The 21,854-nt window shown below is 47.7% G+C and overlaps 2 protein-coding genes across 3 annotated transcripts in view; one reads left to right on the top strand and one right to left on the bottom strand.

The window, feature by feature from the left end:
* Nucleotides 1-978: 978 nt before the first annotated feature.
* HEATR4 (HEAT repeat containing 4) overlaps nt 979-21,854 on the bottom strand; it is a 32,920-nt gene continuing 12,044 nt past the window's right edge. The window contains exons 6-17 of one of the 2 annotated variants that reach the window (XM_084792068.1): nt 21,489-21,632; nt 18,353-18,517; nt 16,755-16,915; nt 15,943-16,047; nt 13,966-14,084; nt 13,189-13,369; nt 12,432-12,501; nt 11,272-11,461; nt 10,559-10,637; nt 10,163-10,322; nt 8,661-8,716; nt 979-1,325 (exon numbers count right to left, since the gene is read on the bottom strand). In XM_084792068.1, coding sequence (XP_084648194.1) covers nt 1,173-1,325; nt 8,661-8,716; nt 10,163-10,322; nt 10,559-10,637; nt 11,272-11,461; nt 12,432-12,501; nt 13,189-13,369; nt 13,966-14,084; nt 15,943-16,047; nt 16,755-16,915; nt 18,353-18,517; nt 21,489-21,632 — 1,583 coding nt within the window. In that variant the 3' untranslated portion in view covers nt 979-1,172. Of the gene's footprint in view, nt 1,326-8,660; nt 8,717-10,162; nt 10,323-10,558; nt 10,670-11,271; nt 11,462-12,431; nt 12,502-13,188; nt 13,370-13,965; nt 14,085-15,942; nt 16,048-16,754; nt 16,916-18,352; nt 18,518-21,488; nt 21,633-21,854 lie in introns of those variants that run through there. The other variant, XR_014780987.1, reaches the window with a different exon arrangement.
* RIOX1 (ribosomal oxygenase 1) lies at nt 6,018-8,996 on the top strand. The gene has a single exon (XM_084792095.1). It carries the CDS (start codon nt 6,707-6,709, stop codon nt 8,522-8,524), a length of 1,818 nt encoding a protein of 605 aa, XP_084648221.1. The 5' UTR covers nt 6,018-6,706; the 3' UTR covers nt 8,525-8,996.

Below are 21,854 nucleotides of genomic sequence, written 5' to 3'. Positions count from 1 at the left end.
AGTCTTCCATACTTCTACTCTAGTAAGATTTATTGGTCTGACATGTATTTAGGATGTGACTTTCAGAGATATGGAGAAATACACTGTTACTTAGTTTAGAGCTGATGTTCTTTAATCCTATGTAAACAGCGCACAAGAAGAAATCAAGTAGAAAGCCAGGCCTGGTGGCACAGAGCTGTAATCCTAGCTATTAGGGAGGCCAAGACAAAATGTGCCTGAATTACAGAGTGAGGTCACCAATGCCAGTTTGGACAACTGAATAAACACTGTCTCAGAACTTCAAAAAACGTTAAAGAGAATCAGGTATGACAGCGCATGCCTTTAATCCTAGCACTTAGGAGACAGGCAGATCTTTATGAGATTGAAGCCAGCCAGTCTACATAGAAAATTCTGGATCATCCAGGGCTGCATAGTAAGACCCCCTTCTCCAAATTAAATACAGAAATGGGGGGGGGTTGCTAGTCTTGTAGTTTAGTGGTAGAGAAATGGCCTCTAATGTGTGAGGCCTTTTATTGAATCTCTAGTAGCCTCCCCTCCCCCAACAACAACCAAAGAGAGCTAGAGTAATCAGGCCTGCTGCCATGCCTGGAGTGCCATACTCTGGAGTCTGAGGAAGGAGGATTGCAAGTTTGTATTCAGCTGGGACTATATAGTAAATTGCAGGCTAGCTTGGGCTACATAGCAAAACCTGCTTTCAAAAAGGAATAATAAACTGGGTATGGTAACACGTGCTTTGTTTTGTTTTGTTTTTTTGAGACAGGGTTTCTCTTAATCCCTACACTCAGGAGGCAGAGGAGGAGGTGGATCTCTGAGTTTGAGGCCAGCTTGGTCTATAGAGTGAGTTCCAGGACAGCCAGGGCTACACAGAGAACCCCCGTCTCAAAAAACAAAACAAAACAAGACAAAAACAAAACAAAACAAAACAAAAAACCAACTAAACAGCAACAACAATAGCAAAGTTATTGATAAATACTTTATCGTTGTAAACACAGCGAGGACATTGTACAGCATCAATGGAAGAGACAGACAGACTGTGGCCTGTCCACTGCTGCCGGTGTCTAAGGGCAGGAAGGGCCATTCAGCCTAGATAGGAGCTGCTTCCCCGCTTCTCTCGCAGGCACCGAGAGAAGCCTTGGAGTTGGCAGACAATCTTCTTTGAGGAATTTGCCCAGCTAGAGATCTGTGTCGGATCCGAAGGGCCCTCTTTGAATCCTCTTTTCCCGGGCAGTCCGAAGATCCCTGAGAAACGGTGAGCGGCCTCTGTGTGTGGGGAGTTCCACGGCAGGACTACGGAGCCAGGGATTCGGCGGCTTCGGCATCATGCCCTGCAGAGAAACAGCAACACAGCCTCACGTGAGACAGCAGATCAAGTGGAAGCCTCCTCCATCAGCTCATACTTAGAGGCTGTGGTTTCACACAGTAACACAAAACCTGTCTCCCTTGGCTCTGGCCAGCCTAACCAGAAGAGGACGGAACTGCTCGCTGTGGAAGGGCGAGCTTGCGAGTTTTTCGCCTTTTGTTTGATGCCCAGAACCCACGTGGTGAAAACTCCTGCAAGTTGCCCTCTGACTTCTATATGCCTGCTTGTCCTGTCTAGTTTTACATCAACTTGACATAAGCTAGTCATCTGAGAGAAGGGAACCTTAGTGGAGAAAATGCTTCCATAAGTCCAGGCTGATGGCTGGGCAGCGGTGGCGCACACCTTTAGTCCTGGCACTTGGGAGGCAGAGGCAGGCAGATCTTTGAATTGGCGACCAGCCTGGTCTATAGAGTGAGCTCCAGGACAGCCAGGACTACACAGAGAAACCCTGTCTCAAAAACAAACAACCAAACAAAACAAAGGAACAAAAAAGACTGGACTGTCTTAAATAGGAAGTTATGAAACCATAAACAATGAGCATTCATGCAATCTATTTGTGCATATGAAAATTTTTATTTATTTATGTATTGATTGATTGTTTTTCAAGACAGGGTCTCTCTGTGTAGCCTTGGCTGTCCTGGACTCACTTTGAAACCAGGCTGGCCTCAAACTCACAGCAATCCACCTGCCTCTGCCTCCCAAGTGCTGGGATTACAGGTGTGGGCTACTATACCTGGCTGAGAATTTTTTCTTTTTGAGACAGGTGGGTCTGGAACCTGGGGACTCATATGATCCTCCAACTTCAGCCTCCCAGGTAATTGGAAATACAGGTACACATCACAGAAATGAATTTTTACATTTTTATTGTTTGTTTAAGATATATTTTATTATTTGTGTGTGTGTGTGTGTGTGTGTGTGTGTGTGTGTGTGTGTGTGAGAGCGAGAGAGAGAAAGAAAGAGAGAGAGAGAAAGAGACAGACAGACAGACAGACAGACAGACTAGGAGTGTGTATGTGCACATGTGTGCAAGTGTCTATGAAGGCCAGAAGAGGGCGTCAGATATCCTGGAGCCGGTGTTACAGGCTGCTGTGAGCCACCTACATAAGTGCTGGATACCAAACTCTGATATCATGAAAGAGCAGTCCTCTTTCTTCTTTCTTTTTTTTTCTTTCCTTCTTTCTTTCTCTCTTCCTTCCTTCATTCCTTCCTTTCCAGTGCTCATTTTTAACTGCTGAGCCATCTCTCTAGTCCTGGGTAAATGTTTGGAAAGGATAGATTGCTGGAAGTAGAAGTAATTGATGAGAACTAATAGCGACTTTTCATAATGGTGGCTTGTCCTCCTAAGTTTATACTATGATTTACCAATAATAATCACTGTTAGATTATCATTGTATAATGGTTTCCTTATTCTTCCACATTATATATAGATCTATGTAGGAACACATACACACACACATATTTACTGGCACACATAGGCCCTAGACAAATCCTGATGTCATCCTTATTTTGCCTGCTTTCACTCTCCCTAGTCTCATTCATAAAAACACTACAGAGTTGAGTGTGGTGGCTCTTGCCTGTCAGCATTGGGAAGGCTGAGGCAAAAGGCTCGCCATGAATTTGAGGCCAGCCTGGCTACACTGCGAGTTCCAAGCCAATTTGGGCCACAGAGTAAGAGCCTCCCTCACAGCAGCAACCTCCCCAATCTATTAAGGACATTATTTCAAGTGACCCATGATACACACGGGAAATAGTTATTAATAGCTGCATCTGTAGTGAGAACTAAGGAGAGCCACAGGAAGAGTGATGACATTAAAGATAAGTCAGATCCCAGAAAGCAACTCCCAGCTCCAGGGGAAATGAGAAGACAGAGATAGCAGCAAGACTCTTTATTTAAGGAAATCACAACGTGTTCCAAAAATGAAAAGGATGAGGTCACAGGAAAGACTGGGAGGAGAAGATATTTGTACGGTCTGTGGGGATGACAAATGGAGAGTCTTCTAGCAGCTAAACAGAGTCCCTGGCTTTGCAGGCCAATATATGTCCCAAGTCACTACAGGCTGTGTATTTTTCCCACCTGGAAACCACTCTTTTTAAAAAGATAGTTTAATTCAAATTATCAAATATATTAACTATGACCTGCCCTTTGTCTGCATCTACCCAGGGGATCTAAAGATTTATTTATTTATTATGTAGACACTGTTCTGCCTGCCCCCCTCTCCCTAGGAGAGGGCACCAGATCTCATTATAGACAGTTGTGAGCCACCATGTGGTTGCTGGGAATTGAACTCAGGACCTTTGGAAGAGCAGGCAGTGCTCTTAACCTTTGAGCCATCTCTCCAGCCTATCCAGGGGATCTAGTATCAGGATTCTTTCAGTGCACACAGTCTTTACATCAACTAGGAAGGAAGCTCTCAGGGCTGGGAAGAGGGCTCAGTTGATGAAGTGCCTGCTGTGCAAGCATGAGGACCTGAGCTTGGATCCCTACCCCCCAAGAAAGAAGCCAGGGCTGGGGCAGGGCATGGTGGCGCACGCCTTCGATCCCAGCACTCAGGAGGCAGGTGGAGGCAGGCAGATTTCTGAGTTCGAGGCCAGCCTGGTCTATGGAGTAAGTTCTAGGACAGCCAAGGGTACACAGAGAAGCCTTGTCTCAAAAAACCAAAGTGTGTGTGTGTGTGTGTGTGTGTGTGTGTGTGTGTGTGTGTGTGTATGTGTGTTGGGGAGGAGTCAGGCCTGAAATCCCAGTACCAGGGAGGCAAAGACAAGAGGATTCCTGAGCTTACTAGCCAGTCAGTACCCAAGCCCTGAGCTCCAGGTTCAGTGGGAGATCTTATCTCAAAAAATAAGGTGGTGATTGGGGCTAGAGAGATGGCTCAAAGGTTAAGAGCACTGTATGTTCTTCTAAAGGTCCTGAGTTCAATTCCCAGCAACCACATGGTGGCTCACAACCATCTATCATGAGGTCTGGTGCCAGATTTGGTGCCCTCTTCTGGCATACTGGCATGCACGTGGGCAGAATACACCTGCCATCGACCTCAGCCTCCATGTGCGCGCGCACACACACACATACACACACACACACACACACATACACACACACACACACACACACACACACAATCTAGCACATAGACATCCGTACAAGCAAAACACCCATACACATAAAATAAATCTCAAAAAAAAAAAAAACCCACAAAACATTTAAAGTATATTTTAAGCCGGGCAGTGGTGGCACACGCCTTTAATCCCAGCACTCGGGAGGCAGAGGCAGGCGGATTGCTGTGAGTTCAAGGCCAGCCTGGTCTACATAGTGAGTCCTGGACAGTCAAGTCTACCCAGAGAAATCCTGTCTCGAAAAACAAAACAAAACAAAACAAAAAACAAAAATAAAGTATATTTTAAAAGCAACAACAGTGGTTATTAAAAGGGAGACTATTTCCTCTGAGGCCCCTTCTTCCAGGCCCCTGCAGCCTTCTCCTAGGCCACAGAACTTGGGAGGACACTGGCTGCTTTAAGACCCCACTCCTCTGTGCTAAGCAGTCCCTTCACCCTCTCTCGTGATGGCTTTGTCCGATATGGCCCTCTATTAGTTTTGGTATAGTGATCTTCTCCTTGCTGTGACAAAAGTATCTGAAAAGGTATTGTCAGCTTAAGGGAGGAAGGATTCGCGTGGACTCACATTCCATCATGGCTGGAAGCTGCAAGGACAGGAGGCAGCCTACCACACTTCACAGTCAGGAACAGAGAAGAAAGACTGCGCTGTGGAGCGCTTGCTTTTCCCCTCTTTCTCAACCTACTGCCTCTGTTTAGCACAGGGCTTCCTGCCTTCCTCCCATAACCTAATATAAATGCCCCCCTCTCACAAGTGCCCCCAGGCTTGCCTCCTTAGTGATTCTAGATCCTGGGCCAATCAGTGTTAACCACCATGGACCCAATTGATTTATTTAAGCTACCTAACTCTCTGAGTGACTCACTGCGGTCCTGCCCAATCACAAACTCTGTTCTGCCAGGCATGGTGGTACATGTGCCCTGTCACCTCACCCCCCACCCCCCGCGAACCCCCGCCCCAAAGAATGCATCAGAAGCAGAGTCCAGAGGGCTCAAGTGGTTAGAGAATGTTTGCAGCTCTATCCAGGGACCAGAGATAGGATGCCACAAACAACTCTTAACTCCAGCTTCAAGGGATCTGACGCCTCTGTGGGAACTCTCTCAACCTCTCTCCTCCCTCCTCTTCCGCTCTTTTTAGTTTGTTTGTTTGGTTTGTTGGGTTTTTTTTGGTTTTTCGAGACAGGGTTTCTCTCTCAGAGATCCCGCCTGCTACCACGCCTGCCTGTGACCCTGCCTTTTTGTGAGCTTTATTTTATTTTATCTAAGATTTATTTATTATATATACAGTGTTCTGTCTGCATCAGATCACATTATAGATGGATGTGAGCCACCATGTCGTTGCTGGGAATTGAACTCAGGACCTTTGGAAGGGTCTTAGCCATTGAGCCATCTCTCCAGCCCCCCCCCTCTTTTAAAAAGCCAGAAGTTTGAAGAGGAGGAGGAGGAGGGGGGAGGAGGAGGAGGGAGGAGGAGGAGGAGAAACAGAAACAACAACCTAGTAGATAGGCTTGCAGTCTCAGATTGAGACAAGACCAGGAGTTTGAGGCTTGGACTATGCAGCAAAGCAAACAAAGCAGAAAAACCCGTTTCAGAGAAAGAATTCTGATTACTAGGGTCTCACTGTTACCTCAGCCTTCCAAGTGCTGGATTACCGGCATGAACCACCATACCCGGCAAGGGTTTGTAATTGAGGCGAGAAAGAGGGAAATGAAATAGAGAAAAGCTTAACAATGAAGTTTTCTGCGGCGGAGAGAACTGGTTCATATAGAACATCAAACTTCGCCTTCACCCACTCCACCAGGAAACTGCCTGCCACAAACGTGAGAAAGCAGACTAAAAAAAGAGGAAGCTGGGTGTGGTAATGCACACTTTTAATCCCTGCACTCTGGAGGTAGAGGAAGGAGGATCTCTGTGAGTTGGAGCAGCAAGTTCTAGCTAGGGGTATTGTAGATAGACCTTGTCTCAAAAAACAGACAAAAAAGGTGAAGTTGTTTTCTTCTGAAATGCCTCGTGCCTTGTTTTCTTACATGGAATCTTTATCTGGTAGGGAATTTTTGCCTTTCCAGTGTGCACCAGCGTGATTTTAAAAAAGGTTGACTAACGCCGCCAGCCGTAGGACCCAGGAGGACGGCAGGCGTGGCCTACCTAGGGCCGGCTGGAGGATACGCCCCGTTCCCAGGAAGCACCGCGGCTGCCGGAGCGCGGGGCGGCCTGCTCTCCGGTGTTCCGTACCGCCCCGCCATGGATGAGCTTCGGAACAGCGCGGCGCTGCTGAGGCGCGGGCGGGGGAGGCGCCGGCGCCAGCCGCAGCCGCGCGGCGGGTCGGTCTTAGCCCTGCCCTTGCGGCCCCGGAAGATCCGAAGGCACCGGAGAAGTGCGGCGTCCCGCGTGGCCGCGCTCAGGGCTCGCGCGCTGCCGAGCGAGGACTCGGACTCGAAGGTGGAGTCGAGCGCGGGCGCGCGGGAGGAGCCCGCAGAGCGGCGGGAGGGCTCGCGGTTGGCTGAGCCGGTGCCGGTGCCGGTGCCGGTGCCGGTGCCGGTGCCGGTGTCTGTGCGCCGGAGACCCGCTTTGGCGTCCTTGCCGCGCCGCCTGCTGGGGCGAGCTGCACTGTCCCGGGACGTGGGGAGCCCCGCTCCGCTGCCGGGCCCGCACGTGGATGACCGGGAGCGGCCGGGGGATTCGCCGCTGCGGCAGGTGTTGGCGGAGCTGAACGGCATCCCCAGCAGCCGGAGGCGCGCCGCCCGCCTCTTCGAGTGGCTCCTGGCGCCCCTGCCTCCGGACCACTTCTACCGGCGGCTGTGGGAGCGGGAGGCGGTGCTGGTGCGGCGGCAGGACCACGGCTACTATGAAGGCCTGTTCTCTACCGCCGACCTGGACTCCATGCTGCGCTACGAGGACGTGCACTTCGGGCAGCACCTGGATGCCGCGCGCTACGTCGACGGGCGGCGGGAGACCTTGAACCCACCGGGCCGCGCTCTTCCCGCCGCCGCGTGGTCCCTGTACCAGGCCGGCTGCTCCTTGCGCCTTCTCTGCCCGCAAGCTTTCTCGCTCACCGTGTGGCGGTTTTTGGCCGTGCTCCAGGAACAGTTTGGAAGCATGGCAGGCTCCAACGTCTACCTCACGCCTCCCAACTCGCAGGGTTTCGCTCCCCACTATGACGACATTGAGGCTTTCGTGTTGCAGTTGGAAGGTCGGAAACTCTGGCGTGTCTACCGACCACGGGACCCAAGTGAGGAGTTGGCCTTGACATCTAGCCCCAACTTCAGCCAGGAGGACCTTGGTGAGCCGGTACTGCAAACGGTGCTGGAGCCAGGAGACCTGCTCTATTTTCCCCGAGGCTTCATTCATCAAGCCGAATGTCAGGATGGAGTCCACTCTCTGCACCTCACCTTGTCCACCTACCAGCGCAACACTTGGGGCGACTTTTTGGAGGCTGTAGTGCCTCTAGCAGTGCAGGCAGCAGTAGAGGAAAATGTGGAGTTTCGCAGGGGCCTGCCTCGAGACTTCATGGATTACATGGGGGCCCAGCATTCAGACTCTAAGGACCCCAGACGAGCAGCTTTCATGGAAAAGGTGCGGGTCTTGGTTGCCCGCCTGGGACACTTCGCTCCTGTCGATGCTGTGGCTGACCAGAGAGCCAAAGACTTCATCCATGATTCTCTGCCCCCTGCGTTGACTGATAGGGAGCGGGCACTAAGTGTTCATGGGCTCCCCATTCGCTGGGAGGCCGGAGAACCCGTAAATGTGGGAGCCCAGTTGACAACAGAAACCGAAGTCCATATGCTTCAGGACGGTGTAGCCCGGCTGGTGGGTGAGGGAGGCCGTTTGTTCCTTTACTACACGGTGGAAAACTCTCGTGTTTATCATCTGGAGGAACCCAAGTGCTTGGAAGTCTACCCCCAACAAGCCGATGCCATGGAACTCTTGCTTCGCTCCTACCCAGAGTTTGTGAGAGTCGGGGATCTGCCCTGTGACAGTGTGGAAGACCAGCTTTCCTTGGCCACCATGTTGTATGATAAGGGGTTGCTGCTCACCAAGACACCTCTAGTTCTGAGTTAGTCTCTTGAGGATGGCTGCGAAGGATGCAGCCGTGACTCTCCACTACCACTGGCACTGGTTTTTTTTTCTTTTTTCTTTTTTTCAAAAAAGAAAGTCATGTTCTTACCTTTCTAAGTGTCAGTACGGTTATGTTTACCTTTAGGATTGCTTCAGTGTCATAGACCTCAGACGTCCTACGAAGAACCGCTTTACCTAGGTACAAAAGTAAATACAAATTGAAGCAGAGGGGAAGAAGCCCTTTCTGCAGACCTGACCTTGAGCCCTATCATGTCCGAGTGCCAGCTTCGTGCCCTGCAGGCCTCAGTGTATTGTGTGGCGTTGGCTGTGCCAATCTGTATGAGGCGCTAGAGATTTTTATATGGAAGTTGCTTCCCTAGAGTTCTCTGTTAATCAGTTGGTGGGGTGGGGGGTTCAGTGTGCTGTGTGTTAAGTTTGTATGAACATTAGATTTATTAAAAAGTGCCAAAGACCATTTCTCTTTTCTAAGCCTAGATTTTTTTTTTGTGGGGGGGGTGGAGGGGGAGTGGGCGACATTGAAGAAGTGTGGTACAAGGAAGAAGATAAAGAAAACATGGCTGAGATGAAAGGCGACATGTAGGATGCCAAAGGAGTGTATTTACTTTTTAAAGAAGAGAGCTAGGATAGAGCAAGGGCATGTGCGGTGCTTGGGTTCATTGCCAGCGTTACACTGAGAAGAGGAGCATCTTCTGGTTGGGGCCATCAGCTTTGGGGGTAATTTACTCATTCCAGCTATGCTGCTTGGACTCCAAACAGAACAGTTCCAGCAGAAAAGCCTTCACCAGCAGAGTTAGCCTTGAAGTGTATACTGGCCTTGCTCAGTGCTTGCTTTAAGCCTGTGACTGACTAGCATTGCTCCCAAAGGGGCAGCGTCGTGTCACTTGGTTGTGCTTTTATGGGCCTTAGTCGCTCAACGTTTTGCAAGGTGGCCACAGGGAAGATCGGTGTTCAAGTTACTTTCCACTCTCATTTCTTTTCCCCCTGGCAGTTGGACAGAACTTCCCCAAATCTGGCAAGTGCGTATTCTCATGATTGCTAGAAGAGAGCCTGGTGCACCATGAAGAGCACTTGGAACTAGAAGACCTGGGTTTGGGGTGGTGCCTGGTAGGCAACTAGCCGAATGACCCGACTTTGTAAGTATATTCCAGTACGTTTTGATTTCTGCACCCTTTGGTACCTACTGTGCCTAGGCTTCGTAAGATCCTACCGTCATAACGGATAGGCTCAGTTCTTAAGGTTGAGAACGTTTAGAAAGGGATTTCTCCCGCCTCCCCCCCCATAAAGTTAAAACATAAAATGATTGCTCTCTTTCCAGCTCCGCTTTCCAGATGGGACCAATGTAAAATTTAAATGTGTAAGGACTTTTGGGGGTGCTTAATCAAGTATGCATAGTAGTTATTTTTATAAAGATGTGCTTTTCTAGGATATCCTTTTAAAGTCAGCTCAGACAGAGCTACCTTTTAAATTCCACACAGTTGCAGATGGATGGAAACCAAGAAAGAAAACAGCAGCCTCCCTGACTTAAGTCATAGACGGCTCCCTGTGAAGCCCCCAGTGTCTAGGTCCCGAGATAGTCTTGGGAGAAGAGTCAAGGGATGGGTTCACTCCGAAGAAACCTACTATCAAAAATTTCTTGAAGAAAAGTTTCGAGCTCCAGTGGTTTTTGGCCCTCTGTGGGCTGTGAGTAGACCCGCCTCGCCTTTTCCTTCATCTTTACTATGGTCGCTTCCATCTTTATTACTTTTTCCAACAGCAAGTCCTTTTGGTTTAGTGTTTGAATCTAAGGGGGAAAAAATGAAAAAAGCAAGCAACCAACTGTATTAGGGAGGAAGAAGCATTAAAGTAATTTGATTATGCCAAGTGTGGTTATTACTTGCTTGTTAGTCATGGCACTTGGGAGGCCGAGGCAAGAAGATCCTAACCTGGAGATAGTTTTGAACGACATAGGGAAACTGTCCCAAAGAACTGCATGAAAAGCCCTGGATTTCCTCTTGGGAACAGCTTGTGCTTATTTACCTTGTTCTTGATCTCCTGAATCATTTCTTGATTTCCTTCGTTTTCTAAGTTCAGTTCCGTCATTGCCTGGTGAATTTCCCTGAAAGATAGGAAAGATTGTTCGACCCCATCCTAAAAAAAAAAAAGCATAGTAGTAAAAATGTAGGATTTGGAATTAGGCAGGAATCCTAAACACCATTTACCAAGAGTTTAACTGTGGAAATGATGTGAGAATTTACAGAGCTGTTGTGCAGTTCCAGAGATGATATATGTGACAGCAGTGACAATTACTATTTACTAAACACCTTTATGAAAGGTATCAAATGTCATTTCACTATTTGTCACCGCAGCCCTTATAATGTAGACTTTCATTTGCATTGGAGGATTGAGACAAAGTGGGCTGGGGGAGGCACAGTAGTTAGAGCATGGATAAGAGCCTCTCCATCTTCACATAGCGAGTGCACTGAAACTGGTATTACTGACTGTAGTGTATTGTCGGATAAGTACAGGATAAATGTTGGATATATGAATAGCTTAAAACTTTCTGGAAGAACAACAATACACACGAGCTATGAGAGAGGTGATGCTCTAATTACGGCCCGGTTTTCTCTTACCCACTTAGCTAAGTAGGCAAATGGGAGGGAGCCTGGAAAGGCAGAGCATATTTAGTGATCAAGGATTGAAGAGTTGGCTGTCCAGGAGGTCACAGCAGAAACAAGAGGGCTGGTGCTTACTTAAGAACAGCCTCGTGGTTTTCCAGGAGCAGCACGTCTAGAAAGGTGTCCCTGATCCGGTTCCCTTGGAGCTTGAGGGCCAGGATGCTACGGCAAGCTTCCAGTCGTACCCCTGGTGATTCTTCATAGTGGATAGCCCAGAGCAGAAGGTCTGTCAGCTGGGGACTCGCCTGTCCAATCTGTCCCAAAGCTGTAAAGGTGACGACAGGGCAAATGTATTCACTGTCACTGAACTGAGTTGACTGCATCCTAGCATACAGAGGGAATTTGAGTATTGCAGACAGTATCTTGGGGATGGCAGTTAATCATCATTAGGAGTAAAATGAAAAAGGCGTTTTTAAGTAGTAAGATTTAGAAAGGAGAGCTAGCAAAGCCTTGCTAATGATGGGTAAGGTTTGACGCCTAGCTTTGGCGCAGGGTCTTGCTATGTAGCCCTGCCTGGCCTCAACATTTGCAGTGATCCTCCTGCCTTTGCCTCCTGAGGGCTGGGATTACAGGTGTGCACCGATATGCCTGGCTCTGCATTGGGATATTTCTTCTAAAGGACTCCCAAGAGGGTTGAGTTTCATCCTGTCCTTGCCTACTGGGATGTAAACAGACGAGTTTGCTGATTCAGGAATTAGATACGAGAGATAACAGCCTGGAAGAGCAGTGTAGTTAAGATGTGGGAGGAAGGCACAATTATTTGTCTGGTTTGACTAGGTCTGGTTCTGCTAGGGGTCTGCCAAAGATCATTTCAAAAGGAGATGCAGCGCACAGGTCCTAGAAAGGAGACGCAGTACAGAGGTCCTAGGAAGGAAACCTGGAAAATTGAAGAGCAAGGTTTAAGCTCTGCAGCTGTCTTGAGCCTGGTTTGACTCTGGCCAAGTGCTGTTGTTGGACTCTCCAGGGGAAGCGAGGTGTAGCCCACAGTGGATACCTACAAGACACTTCATTCTGTTCTTTGCTTAACAACTTTAAATAGACCTAGACTTAGGAGACTTAACCTAGAAGTTTAAAAGAAAATCAATCTTTTCATGCTCAGCCCATAGACTTCTGAGAAGCTAAGATAATTCCTTCCACTTTACTCTAGCTGCTTACTAGAGTTTCTGGGTATCAGCTGTATTAGCCAGGAGAAGGTATTTCAAGTCTAGGGCTGGCAGCTATTATTTCTGAAATACCTCGAATGGCAAAAGCCTTGATTTTCCAGTAAGGATCTCTGTGCATCAGTGTCAAGAGCCATTCAAGCACCTGCAGTTGGCAAAGGGAAACGTTGAGTAGGAAGAACAAGAATAAGAATGGACCAGAAACAGGGACCCCCCACTTATTTCTAGGGACACTTTAATTGGAAAAACAATCACCTGTCAATTCTAGTGACAAATGAGCTACAGCCTCAAGTATCAGCCTGAATAATAAATAACTGATTTCCCCCCCCCGGAAACAGAGTTTCTGTGTGTGCTAGGAATCAAACCTAGTTCTCTGGAGGAATAGTCAGTGCTCTTAACTACTGAGCCATTTCTTCAGCCTTGCCTCAAATTCTTGACCCTCCTTTTGCTTATCTCCCAAGTGCAAGGATTACCCCATGCTTCACTTAGATTTTTTTGAATGCCTGTGTCCAGTTTCTCCCTAACAATGAGGGAGTATAAACTCCATTCTTTATCATTAACCTTAGAGCCTGTCAGCGGCCAGGTCTTCGGAAGCTAGTTAACTGAGCTGAGAACAGAAACGAGAGGGTAGCAGGCCCCATCTTGAAGTCTGGGCTTGTGAGGAGCTGGGTGCTCCTTACTGAATGGTGCTGTGGCCTACGTCTCCGTCACCTTCCTGGCTGACTGCTCAACCCATGTTCCCACAGATGAATGAGTGTACCATACACTGCAGAGATCGCGGAGCGCTCCTAAGGGCCATCGGGTAAGATGCCAGCATGCTTCCTTGACTTACCATCTGGTCGCGGATCTGCAGGGCACCTGCTGCCAAGCAGGCTGCCTGTCGAATTGCTATGAACTCATTAGAGAAGCAGCCCAGGAAGCTTGGGAGGAGCTTGGCTGTCATGAGCTTGAGCGTACCGATCAGGGACAGGGCGTTGATCCGCTCCTGGATAGTTCCCTCACTCAGCTTAACCCTGTAAAACACAGTGTGGCTTATACCTCCCTCAAACCTGTCTGTACCTTGTTCCCTTCCACCACGCCCTCAGGGTAGAATTCTAGCTTTGTGAGCCTGGTCATGTAGCCATACCCTCTCCTAGTCAGCCCTGGCGGTCCTGGAACTCGCTCTGTAGACCAGGCTGGCCTCAAACTCAAAGATCTGCCTCCCGAGTGCTGGGATTAAAGGTGTGCACCACCACTTCCCAGTTTAGTGTCTTATTTTCTTGAACCCTTATGTTCATGTTGTGGATATTGAGGTGTATTGAACAAACAAATAAAACACATAAAAGTTAAGTGTCAGGTTGTACCTCCAACAATCAACTTAAAATACAGTGCTCATTTCGGCAGCTGCCTCCCAGCCTGGACTGCCTGTGTTTCCATGGAAGTTGGCCTCGCTCCCCTAGCCTGCATTAGATAAGCCGTTTCTGCAGCAGTTAGGTGTATGGCGTTGTTCTCATTGAGTACTTTTTGCAGTAGAACCTAGCGCAGTGCTGGTCATACAGGGAGCTCAGCAGATGCTGGCCAGATCCCAGATCACCCAGGCACTCGGGAGCGCGTGGTGGCTGGGCCTTACCTGATCATGTCGTGTACCTCTTTCCCAAGGTGCATTTGCCCCAGTGCCCTGGCAGCCGCTTGCCTTACTTCCTTGTTCCAGTCGTTCCACATCAGCTCGATTATTTTTTGCTTCATATCCTATAAATAGGATGATAACTGGCTAATACATTTTTGTACTTGATACCAGGTTTTCTTTCCCTATCTTTTTATCTCTCAATACAGTTGGGCAGATGGCTTCTCTACGTACAGACGACTCAATGGAGGCTTTGCTCGCCTTGCCCAAGGATAATCTGGTAAGTGCTTACACCTGGTCTCAAGTCCAGGTCTTTCCCAAACCCATCTCTAAAACTTTTATATCATGTTGGAGCCGACATAACGAGTGTGAGAGATTTGGAATTGTAGCCTCTTGATTCCACATTGCCTGAGACTTTTCTGGCTTTAGTACCGAAAGTCCATGCCCTGTACCAGGGCAGTTAGTCACCCTATGAGGGCACTTCTCTCTCATAGAGAACGGAAAGCACTGTTACAGTTGTAGTTGATGATGGTGCAACTATGTGTATGGTACCAGCTGCCCCGTAAGCATAGGAAACCCTATAGTGTCTTGACCGCTGCTTTTGTTTCCAAGAGAAGAGATAGTGTCTCTGATCCACTGATGCCTGCATAATGCCTACCAGTGTAGCGGGGATGGACAGGAGTGGCTTGCTTACTGATGAATGAAACAACTCTGGCACACTGAAGTCCTTCCTCATCATCTGTACCTTGTCCACAGCTAGGGTCTTAGCAGCAGGAAACAGTTATCCTGTTCTCAGACTCTTCAGGTTATTCTGCTGCGTGGCCAGATTGTGTGCTTGCTTTAACAACGTGTGAGGGTTAAAGAATGGAGGGGCCAGCTTCTGCAGAGATAGGCTGTGATGCACTGCCCTGGCGGTACCCAGTGTGATAAAGGGATGGAGCAGCACAGAGGAAGGAAGGACCCATTCCACTCCAACAGCTAGTGATTAGAGTAGAACAGTAAAGAGAGGTCCAGGTTCCCCTCTCGGAATGCCTTCTTCAGTTGTGGCCAAATTGTTCAGCCACTTATGCTCGGTACTCACTAGGCTCCTGAAAGTTTCAGGGGTGCACCTTCACTCTGCTCTCAATGCGTGGGAGCCAGAGTAAGGAAGATGTGAACTGTGGACGGGGCAGGGTGCGGAGTGTTCCTCCCACAAGGTGGCCTTCTAGAGAGAATTGCATAAACCGATAAGTGAATGCCCTTGAAAGCAAGGGCATGAGGGAATGCACTGGTATGTCCACATTATCTCTGTGGGAAAAGCAAAGGCCTGAAAAGAGCCACAGACGAGGAGAAATAACACCGGTGTGCTCCCTCACTGTGCTGTATTTGCTTAAGCTAACTGTAAACGTTACCTCATGTTTTGCTTGCTTTAATATAAAATATGAAGTGCTTTGTTTGCACTACTCTTGAGTCCACGCAGGTAGTGCTCAATCCAAGGAGACCGTGGGATGGCCATGGGATGGGTGGACATCGAGTCATTTGTATTGTTAGTCTTGTTGCTCCAATTGCAATGCCATTGGTTTCTGAAGCAGGGGCCATGTTTTTGTATACATGTGCTGAATGTTCAGAGAACCAACATGCACTTGTTTAGTTGAACTGTTGGGTCTTCTCAGGCCGCTTCTCAAGCTAATCAAGGGTCAATTTTCAGTGTGTGGTGAGGAGGGAATAAATCATTCACTGCTACTTCTATAATGTCTACTGCCAATGAAACGTCCAATTCCTAGAAAGTTTCTAAGCTCTTTCTCTTGGTTTGTGTATGTATTTGGTAGTGCCTTTGTCAGCTTGTGGATTGCCACCCCACCAAGAAGCACTGGCGTAAAGTCAGAGAAGTACATAATACTTAAAGATAGTCCACATATCTTTAGATACTAGATAGAAGCAAGAAGTAGGAAGACTCCAGGCCAGCCTCGCCAGGCTTTCTGGAAGCAGAGGCAGTAGACTTACTATGCAGATATTTCCGTTGATCCGAGAGAAAGCTTGGCAGGCCATGATGCGGTCCTTCCATTGCCTGCTGTTCAGTTCCACAGCAAGCAACGTGTGGATTAGGGTCTGAGGAAAAGGAAGACTTGTATGGATAGTCTCTCTTTTTTTTTTTTAAAGATTTATATATTTATTATGTATACAGTGCTCTGCCTGCATGTACGCCTGCCCACCAGAATAGGGCATCAGATCTCATGTGAGCCACCGTGTGGGAACTGAACTCAGGACCTCTGGAAGAGCAGACAGTGCTCTTAACCCCTGAGCCATCTCTCCAGCCCATCTCACTCACTCTTAGAGGCACTAGAATCTTGAAGAAATTAAATCCTGACATGGCACTCAGCAGAGTAAATGCCCCAAGGTCACAAGATACCATTCCTATTAAGGGACAGGGTGGGTTTATAAGAGGTGGAGCACTCCTACCCAAGCACTCTGTCTCGAGTTATAAACCAGAAAAGACAATACAGATCCAATAATCTTTGTAGAAAATGAGGGCCTCCCTTCCTGTTTTCTGTCCCCAGAGTGGTCTGTCTGTTTCCCAGTCTGTGTGTCAGTGTTGCCACCTGAAGTAGTAAATGGAGTTGGGAGGTCCTCAGTGAGAAGCGGGTCTCGCGCCATGGCTCACACCTCCCTATGCAGCTCTCCGTGTCCAGTTTTACACAGACTTGGTGTGCTTGGCCTGTGCCTGCCCTCCTCCTCAGCCCCTGCACTCTTGCCTTGTGTGCACCCATCGCTGTGCCCCAGGACCTCACCGCCTCCTCTCTGAAGCGGACACATACCGTCTTTCCACTGAGGTGGTTGAGCAGTATATAAGATTGTTCCTCGGTGGCCTCATTCTTCTTGTTGAAGAGCTGGTAGAGGATCCTCTTAATCACTGGGTAGCTGGCAATGCCTTCCAGAGCCAAGCACTGAGCTGCAGCCCAGCTGTCCACACTGTTACCTGCCCGGTGGGTGGAAACACTGTTCAGAGAGTGCCACCTTTGAGTGGTTGCCCGTGACTGTTGTCTGCCTGGGCTCGTTTTCCATTATCCTACTAAGTCTGGAAATCTCCCATAGTTCAACCATGTAGACTATATTAAGGTTTTAAAACAAAACAGAAAAAAAAATTTTTTTTGGAGATAGGATTTCATTTGGTCCAGGCTAGCCTTAAACCCACTGTGTAGCAATGACCTTGAACTTCTATTTTTTGGAGGGGGAGGAAATTCTGGCATTACCGGGGATAGAATCCAGGGCTTAGAGTGTATGAGGCAAAGCCCTACACCGAGCTAGAGCCCCAGTCCTGACCTTGACTTCTTTTTTTAAGACAAGGTTTCTCTGTGTAGCCCTGCCTGTCATGGAACTCACTCTGTAGACCAAGCTGGCCTCAAACTCACAGATCCGCCTGCCTCTGCCTCCTACATGCTAGGATTAAAGGTGTGCGCCACTGGCCCGGCTGTGACCTTGAATTCTGACACCCCTGCCTCGAGACCTTTCAAGTGCCAGAATTAAGGTGTATGCCGTGAGGTTTGACTGAAAATGAAAGCTCTTCTTGGGTAACACTTGTGATTGAGCTAAGAAACACAGCTCTTTGTTTCTATGGAGACTGTGAGGGCTACAGGGAGCTAGGTGGAATCTCTTCCTAAACCAGATGAATTAGGCAGTGGATTTGTTGATTTACAGAAGGCCAGACTAGTCAGCCAGTTTTCCCATGCTAAGGCAAGAAGCAGTTCATCTCAACTCAGGCCAAGGCCTCTTGCCTGGCAGCTTTGCCAATTCCAACATGCTGAGGCCTAGATGCTACTGTGCAGAAACAGGAAGCATGATGTGCAGGGGATGATTAAAAAAAAACCTTACAAAGTATATTTAGTATTGTTATCTTTTCAACAATAAAATGTTATATAGGAGGACATTGTTGTATTTATTTTTTGGTACTCAGGACTAAAATGTCTTAATGTGCTGGGCTCAATACTACCTACCATTAAACTGGAAGGCTAGCCTGAAAGTCATTGGTTAGCGTGCGTTCGCTGTGTTATCAACAGGGTTCAGGCGCTGCTTCAAAGCGTGGGTACAGTGTCTACCCACTTTGCTGCTCCCCACCACTAACCACTAGTAATCATTCTTCCTCCTTCAGGTTCATCTTTTAATTATAGTTTCCATACAGAGGAGGAAATGGGGCGTTTAATTGTCACGTTTCACCCATTTTAGGTCATGGTTTGTAGACTCCATCTGTGAAAGCTTACACTAGGTACCGGTTCATGGCACTTGCTTTGTAAAAGTCTCCCTGTGCCTAACTGAGACTCACACAGCCTTACAGTGAAAAGGAACAGACTGGGAAAGCTGATAGTGAGGCAGCCTGCACCCCAGGATCCCAGGTCAGAAGTGGCGGGGAGCTACTCACCCTTCACAAGGGCTGTCTGCATGATGTCCCGGGCAGTGGGGTTATGTGACTGTATGGCATACTGGCATATGGCTGCTGCCATCCGCACGTTGGGATTCTTGTCAGACAGGGCAGCCTCTAGAGGAGGCCGTAGGACCTCCGGCAAATCCGCAATTGGTTCTGCTCCTGCAGTCAAAAAAGGGGTACCCGTCCTTTGCTTCTCTGGTACTGAAGCAGCCAGTTATAGCAACCTCCACCATTAGTCATAGTATCCAAACCAGGATACTCCATAATAGAAACGGTATTTATGTAATGTTTTGCTGTTTGCACATCGTCTAATTCAGTATTTCAACTCTGGTTGAGTTTGTGCCCAAGTAGGCATCCCTGGAATCCAACAGGCGGTCTTTTAGCGTTAACTGTAAACACGGGTACTCGCTCTGAGCACTGTACTTGAGGAGGGTGGGAGAAGCACTCGCTTGTCAGGGCAGCAGCGGCAGGCATTCCTTTTGCCTGAGGTTCTTTTTTAAATTTGGGAAAGTGTTTTTCTTAACCTTTATTTTTATTTTAGGTGTTTTGTCTGTGTGTATATCATACACCACATGCATGCAGTGCCAGTAGAGACAAGAAAGGGCTTTGGGTCCTCTGCCTTGTGGGTGTTGGGAATCAAACCTAGCTCCTCTGGAAGAACAGCCAGTGCCCCTAACCACTGAGCAGTCTAGGTCCTGTCTGGAGTTCATGGGTCTGTGTAGCATTCCATTACATTCACTCTGCAGGTTTATGTTTCATGAGTATGATGTGCTTTCAACTCCATAGGTACAGCCTAGGGTCATGGAGGGCGTGCATGCAGTAAGGCATCCGGGGAGGCCCAAAGCATAGTGTTGGTCAGGAACTTTATCTTCCATTTATTTAGGTCTTTCCAGCTCTGATGTGATTTATCAGCTGTGGATTAATTTTTGTCATAAGAAATTTTGCCTGTGAACACAGGAAAACATTTTAACTCTGTTGGAGAGCACCGGCTTTGAAGGCACAAGGTGCTGGGTTAAATCTCCAGCACTATCAGTGAAAACAAAACCGAAGCTTAGGGGAGAAATGGGTGCTTGGCTGAAGTTTAAATTCTTAAGCAGAAGGAGAAAGGGTTGTTACTTCTTTGCCCACAAGTATCTTCCCAGGAAACAGCAGAGCTGTGACTCTGATTTTGTTCTTTCATTTTGTTTTTAAGGGTCTCATAGCCCAAGCTACCTCCTGATCTTTCTGCCTCTATCACGCAAGATATATATTACCTATAATTCCTCTATCTATCTATATTTCCACACTTTTATTGAGGTTGTAGGCTATATGCCATCTGTTCAGAACATGTTAGTTGAAGACTCCTGATCTCCAAACCCAAGATCTGAAATACTCCAAGTGCTCCAAAATATAGACAAGATACCACAGGTGGGATAGTCACATCTGTCCTCGTGTGACAGATTCAATAAAAAGCTAGACACAGTTGTATGAAGTTACCTTTCGGCTCTACCTATATAAAAGACATGTGAAGTGCAAATAACTTTCACATTTAGACTCATCTCTAAGATAATTCATGTATATTCAAATATTCTAAACTCTGTAAATAACTCAGTTTTTCTCTTGTCCCAAGCATTTCAGATAAGGGATAGTGAGTCAAGGGATGTAGGTAGGAATGTGTGCATTTTAAGTGAGCAAATAGAATTGTGCAGGACCTGTGAAAGGGATTACTATTCAAAGGACAAAGGTGTTCTTGTATGTACAGTCATGTGCCCTCTGATGTTTCAGTCAACGACAGATGCCATATACCACAGCAGTCCCATAAAAATGTGTCTCCTAGTAACACGAACTGTCTTTATTCAGGTAAAATGTTTCTCATCATGTGGGTACCGTGGTGAAATTGTATAATGACACATCTCTCAGAACATATCCCCATCAAGTGATACAGACTCTGTGTAGCTTTGGGCATGAGGCTATAATAATAATATCCATTGCTCAAAGAAAGAAGAAAAAAATAACAAAGTATGTGTAGAAGCATATAGCAGGGTACTGAGTGAAGTGTCTGCTATAGATGGAATGTTGATCAGGCGAGGACAAAGCTTTCCAGCAGAGGGAGCCGCAAACCTGGAAACCTGAAGGAGGCCAGGCTTGCCGGTTTGTTGGTAGAGGGCTTGGCCAGCAGCATGCGTGAAGGTTTGCGCCCAGTGCCACCAGATAGCAACATTTGGGGAAATGCCCAGGTCTAGAAGCCAATAAAAGGGAAGTAAGTGGATGAACCTTTAAAAGCCTGACAAATTGGAAGAGGTAAAGCCTGCCCTTGCCCCAGGCTGCAGGGTTAGCACAAGTGCAGGCAGGCAGTTACTGTCCAATTGTAGGTCTGAGGATAGAGTGAGCCTAGGATGCCTCCAGCTCAGAGAATGAGCAAGTTGGCTCAACCTGTTACTCCTAGTTATTTTCCCTAAAAGATTATAAACCATCTGCAAAAAAATGAAAGAACTCTTAATTCATTTCTAAGATATAAAGTATCCAACTCATTTATGTAAATTTTAAACCCCTTTCCCTTCCTTTCTTTGCTTGAGGTTTAAATCTCGGGCTTTGTGCGTGCCACGCCAGCATTCCACCATTGAGTTACTCTCTCAGTCCTTATATTATCTCTTAGGAGTATTTTGTTTGAATGTATGTACATGTAGCACATGTGTGCCTGATGCCAGAAGAGCGCATCAGACCCCCTAGAACAGGAGTTGTAAGCTGTCATATGGGTGCTGGGAACAGAACCTGGGTCCTCTGTAAGAACAGCCATTGGCCATAACCACTGAGCCATCTCTCCAGTGCCCAGCCATTAGGTATTTTACTCTTATGAGATTTCAGTGTGGGAAGAAGTGGACTTCATTGCAATCCACTGAGCAAAGAAATGGGATGAGTATATTACAAAAAGCCCTTGGGGGTAGGGTGCCCGCTCAGCATGCCAGAGGCCCTGAGCTCAACACCAGAGCACTGAACTAGGACCCAAGAGCTCCATTGTCATCCTTCGAGATAAGCTGTGCAGGCACGCTCTCGGCCTTGGTCTCTACGTTTGGAAAATGAGCTCAGGTAACCGCTAAGGCCTCATCCCCTCAGTTCAAATGTCCCCAAGCAGCTGAGTTCCAGGACTCACCTGTGTCCTGCTGGCTGGTGGCAGTCCTGGGCCGTTCTAAAGCAGCAGCAGCACATGTGACAATGGTCTGGATCCTCGTCTCATCGTACATGCTGACTATGCCCCGTAGTAAGTTCTCCACTGTCTCATGGTGCCATTCAATAACTATGTCATAGGAAGAAAAATGAAAAAAGACCATCCTGGTCAGGGTTAGATGTTGGATAGTAAACGGGCAGACAAGATGGTCCCTTTCCCTAGGACAATGCAAGAACTCTTTAGCTCAGAATAAAGAATTCAGAGACAGGCTTTCTTTGGCAAGGTATTTCTCTGATGACTCACACACTTCTCAGGTAGTTGCTCCTAATCTCATCTTACATACTATTACTT

This window comes from Acomys minous (assembly GCF_964271855.1).
Source record: "Acomys minous genome assembly, chromosome: 8".
NCBI classification, from domain to species: Eukaryota; Metazoa; Chordata; class Mammalia; order Rodentia; family Muridae; genus Acomys; species Acomys minous.
Note: the sequence above shows the minus strand (reverse complement) of the source record. Positions and strands in the feature narration are given on the sequence as shown.

What these genes read in the sequence shown, in the direction of transcription:
- RIOX1 (XM_084792095.1), top strand. Translation starts at nt 6,707, where the DNA reads ATGGATGAGCTTCGGAACAGCGCGGCGCTGCTGAGGCGCGGGCGGGGG.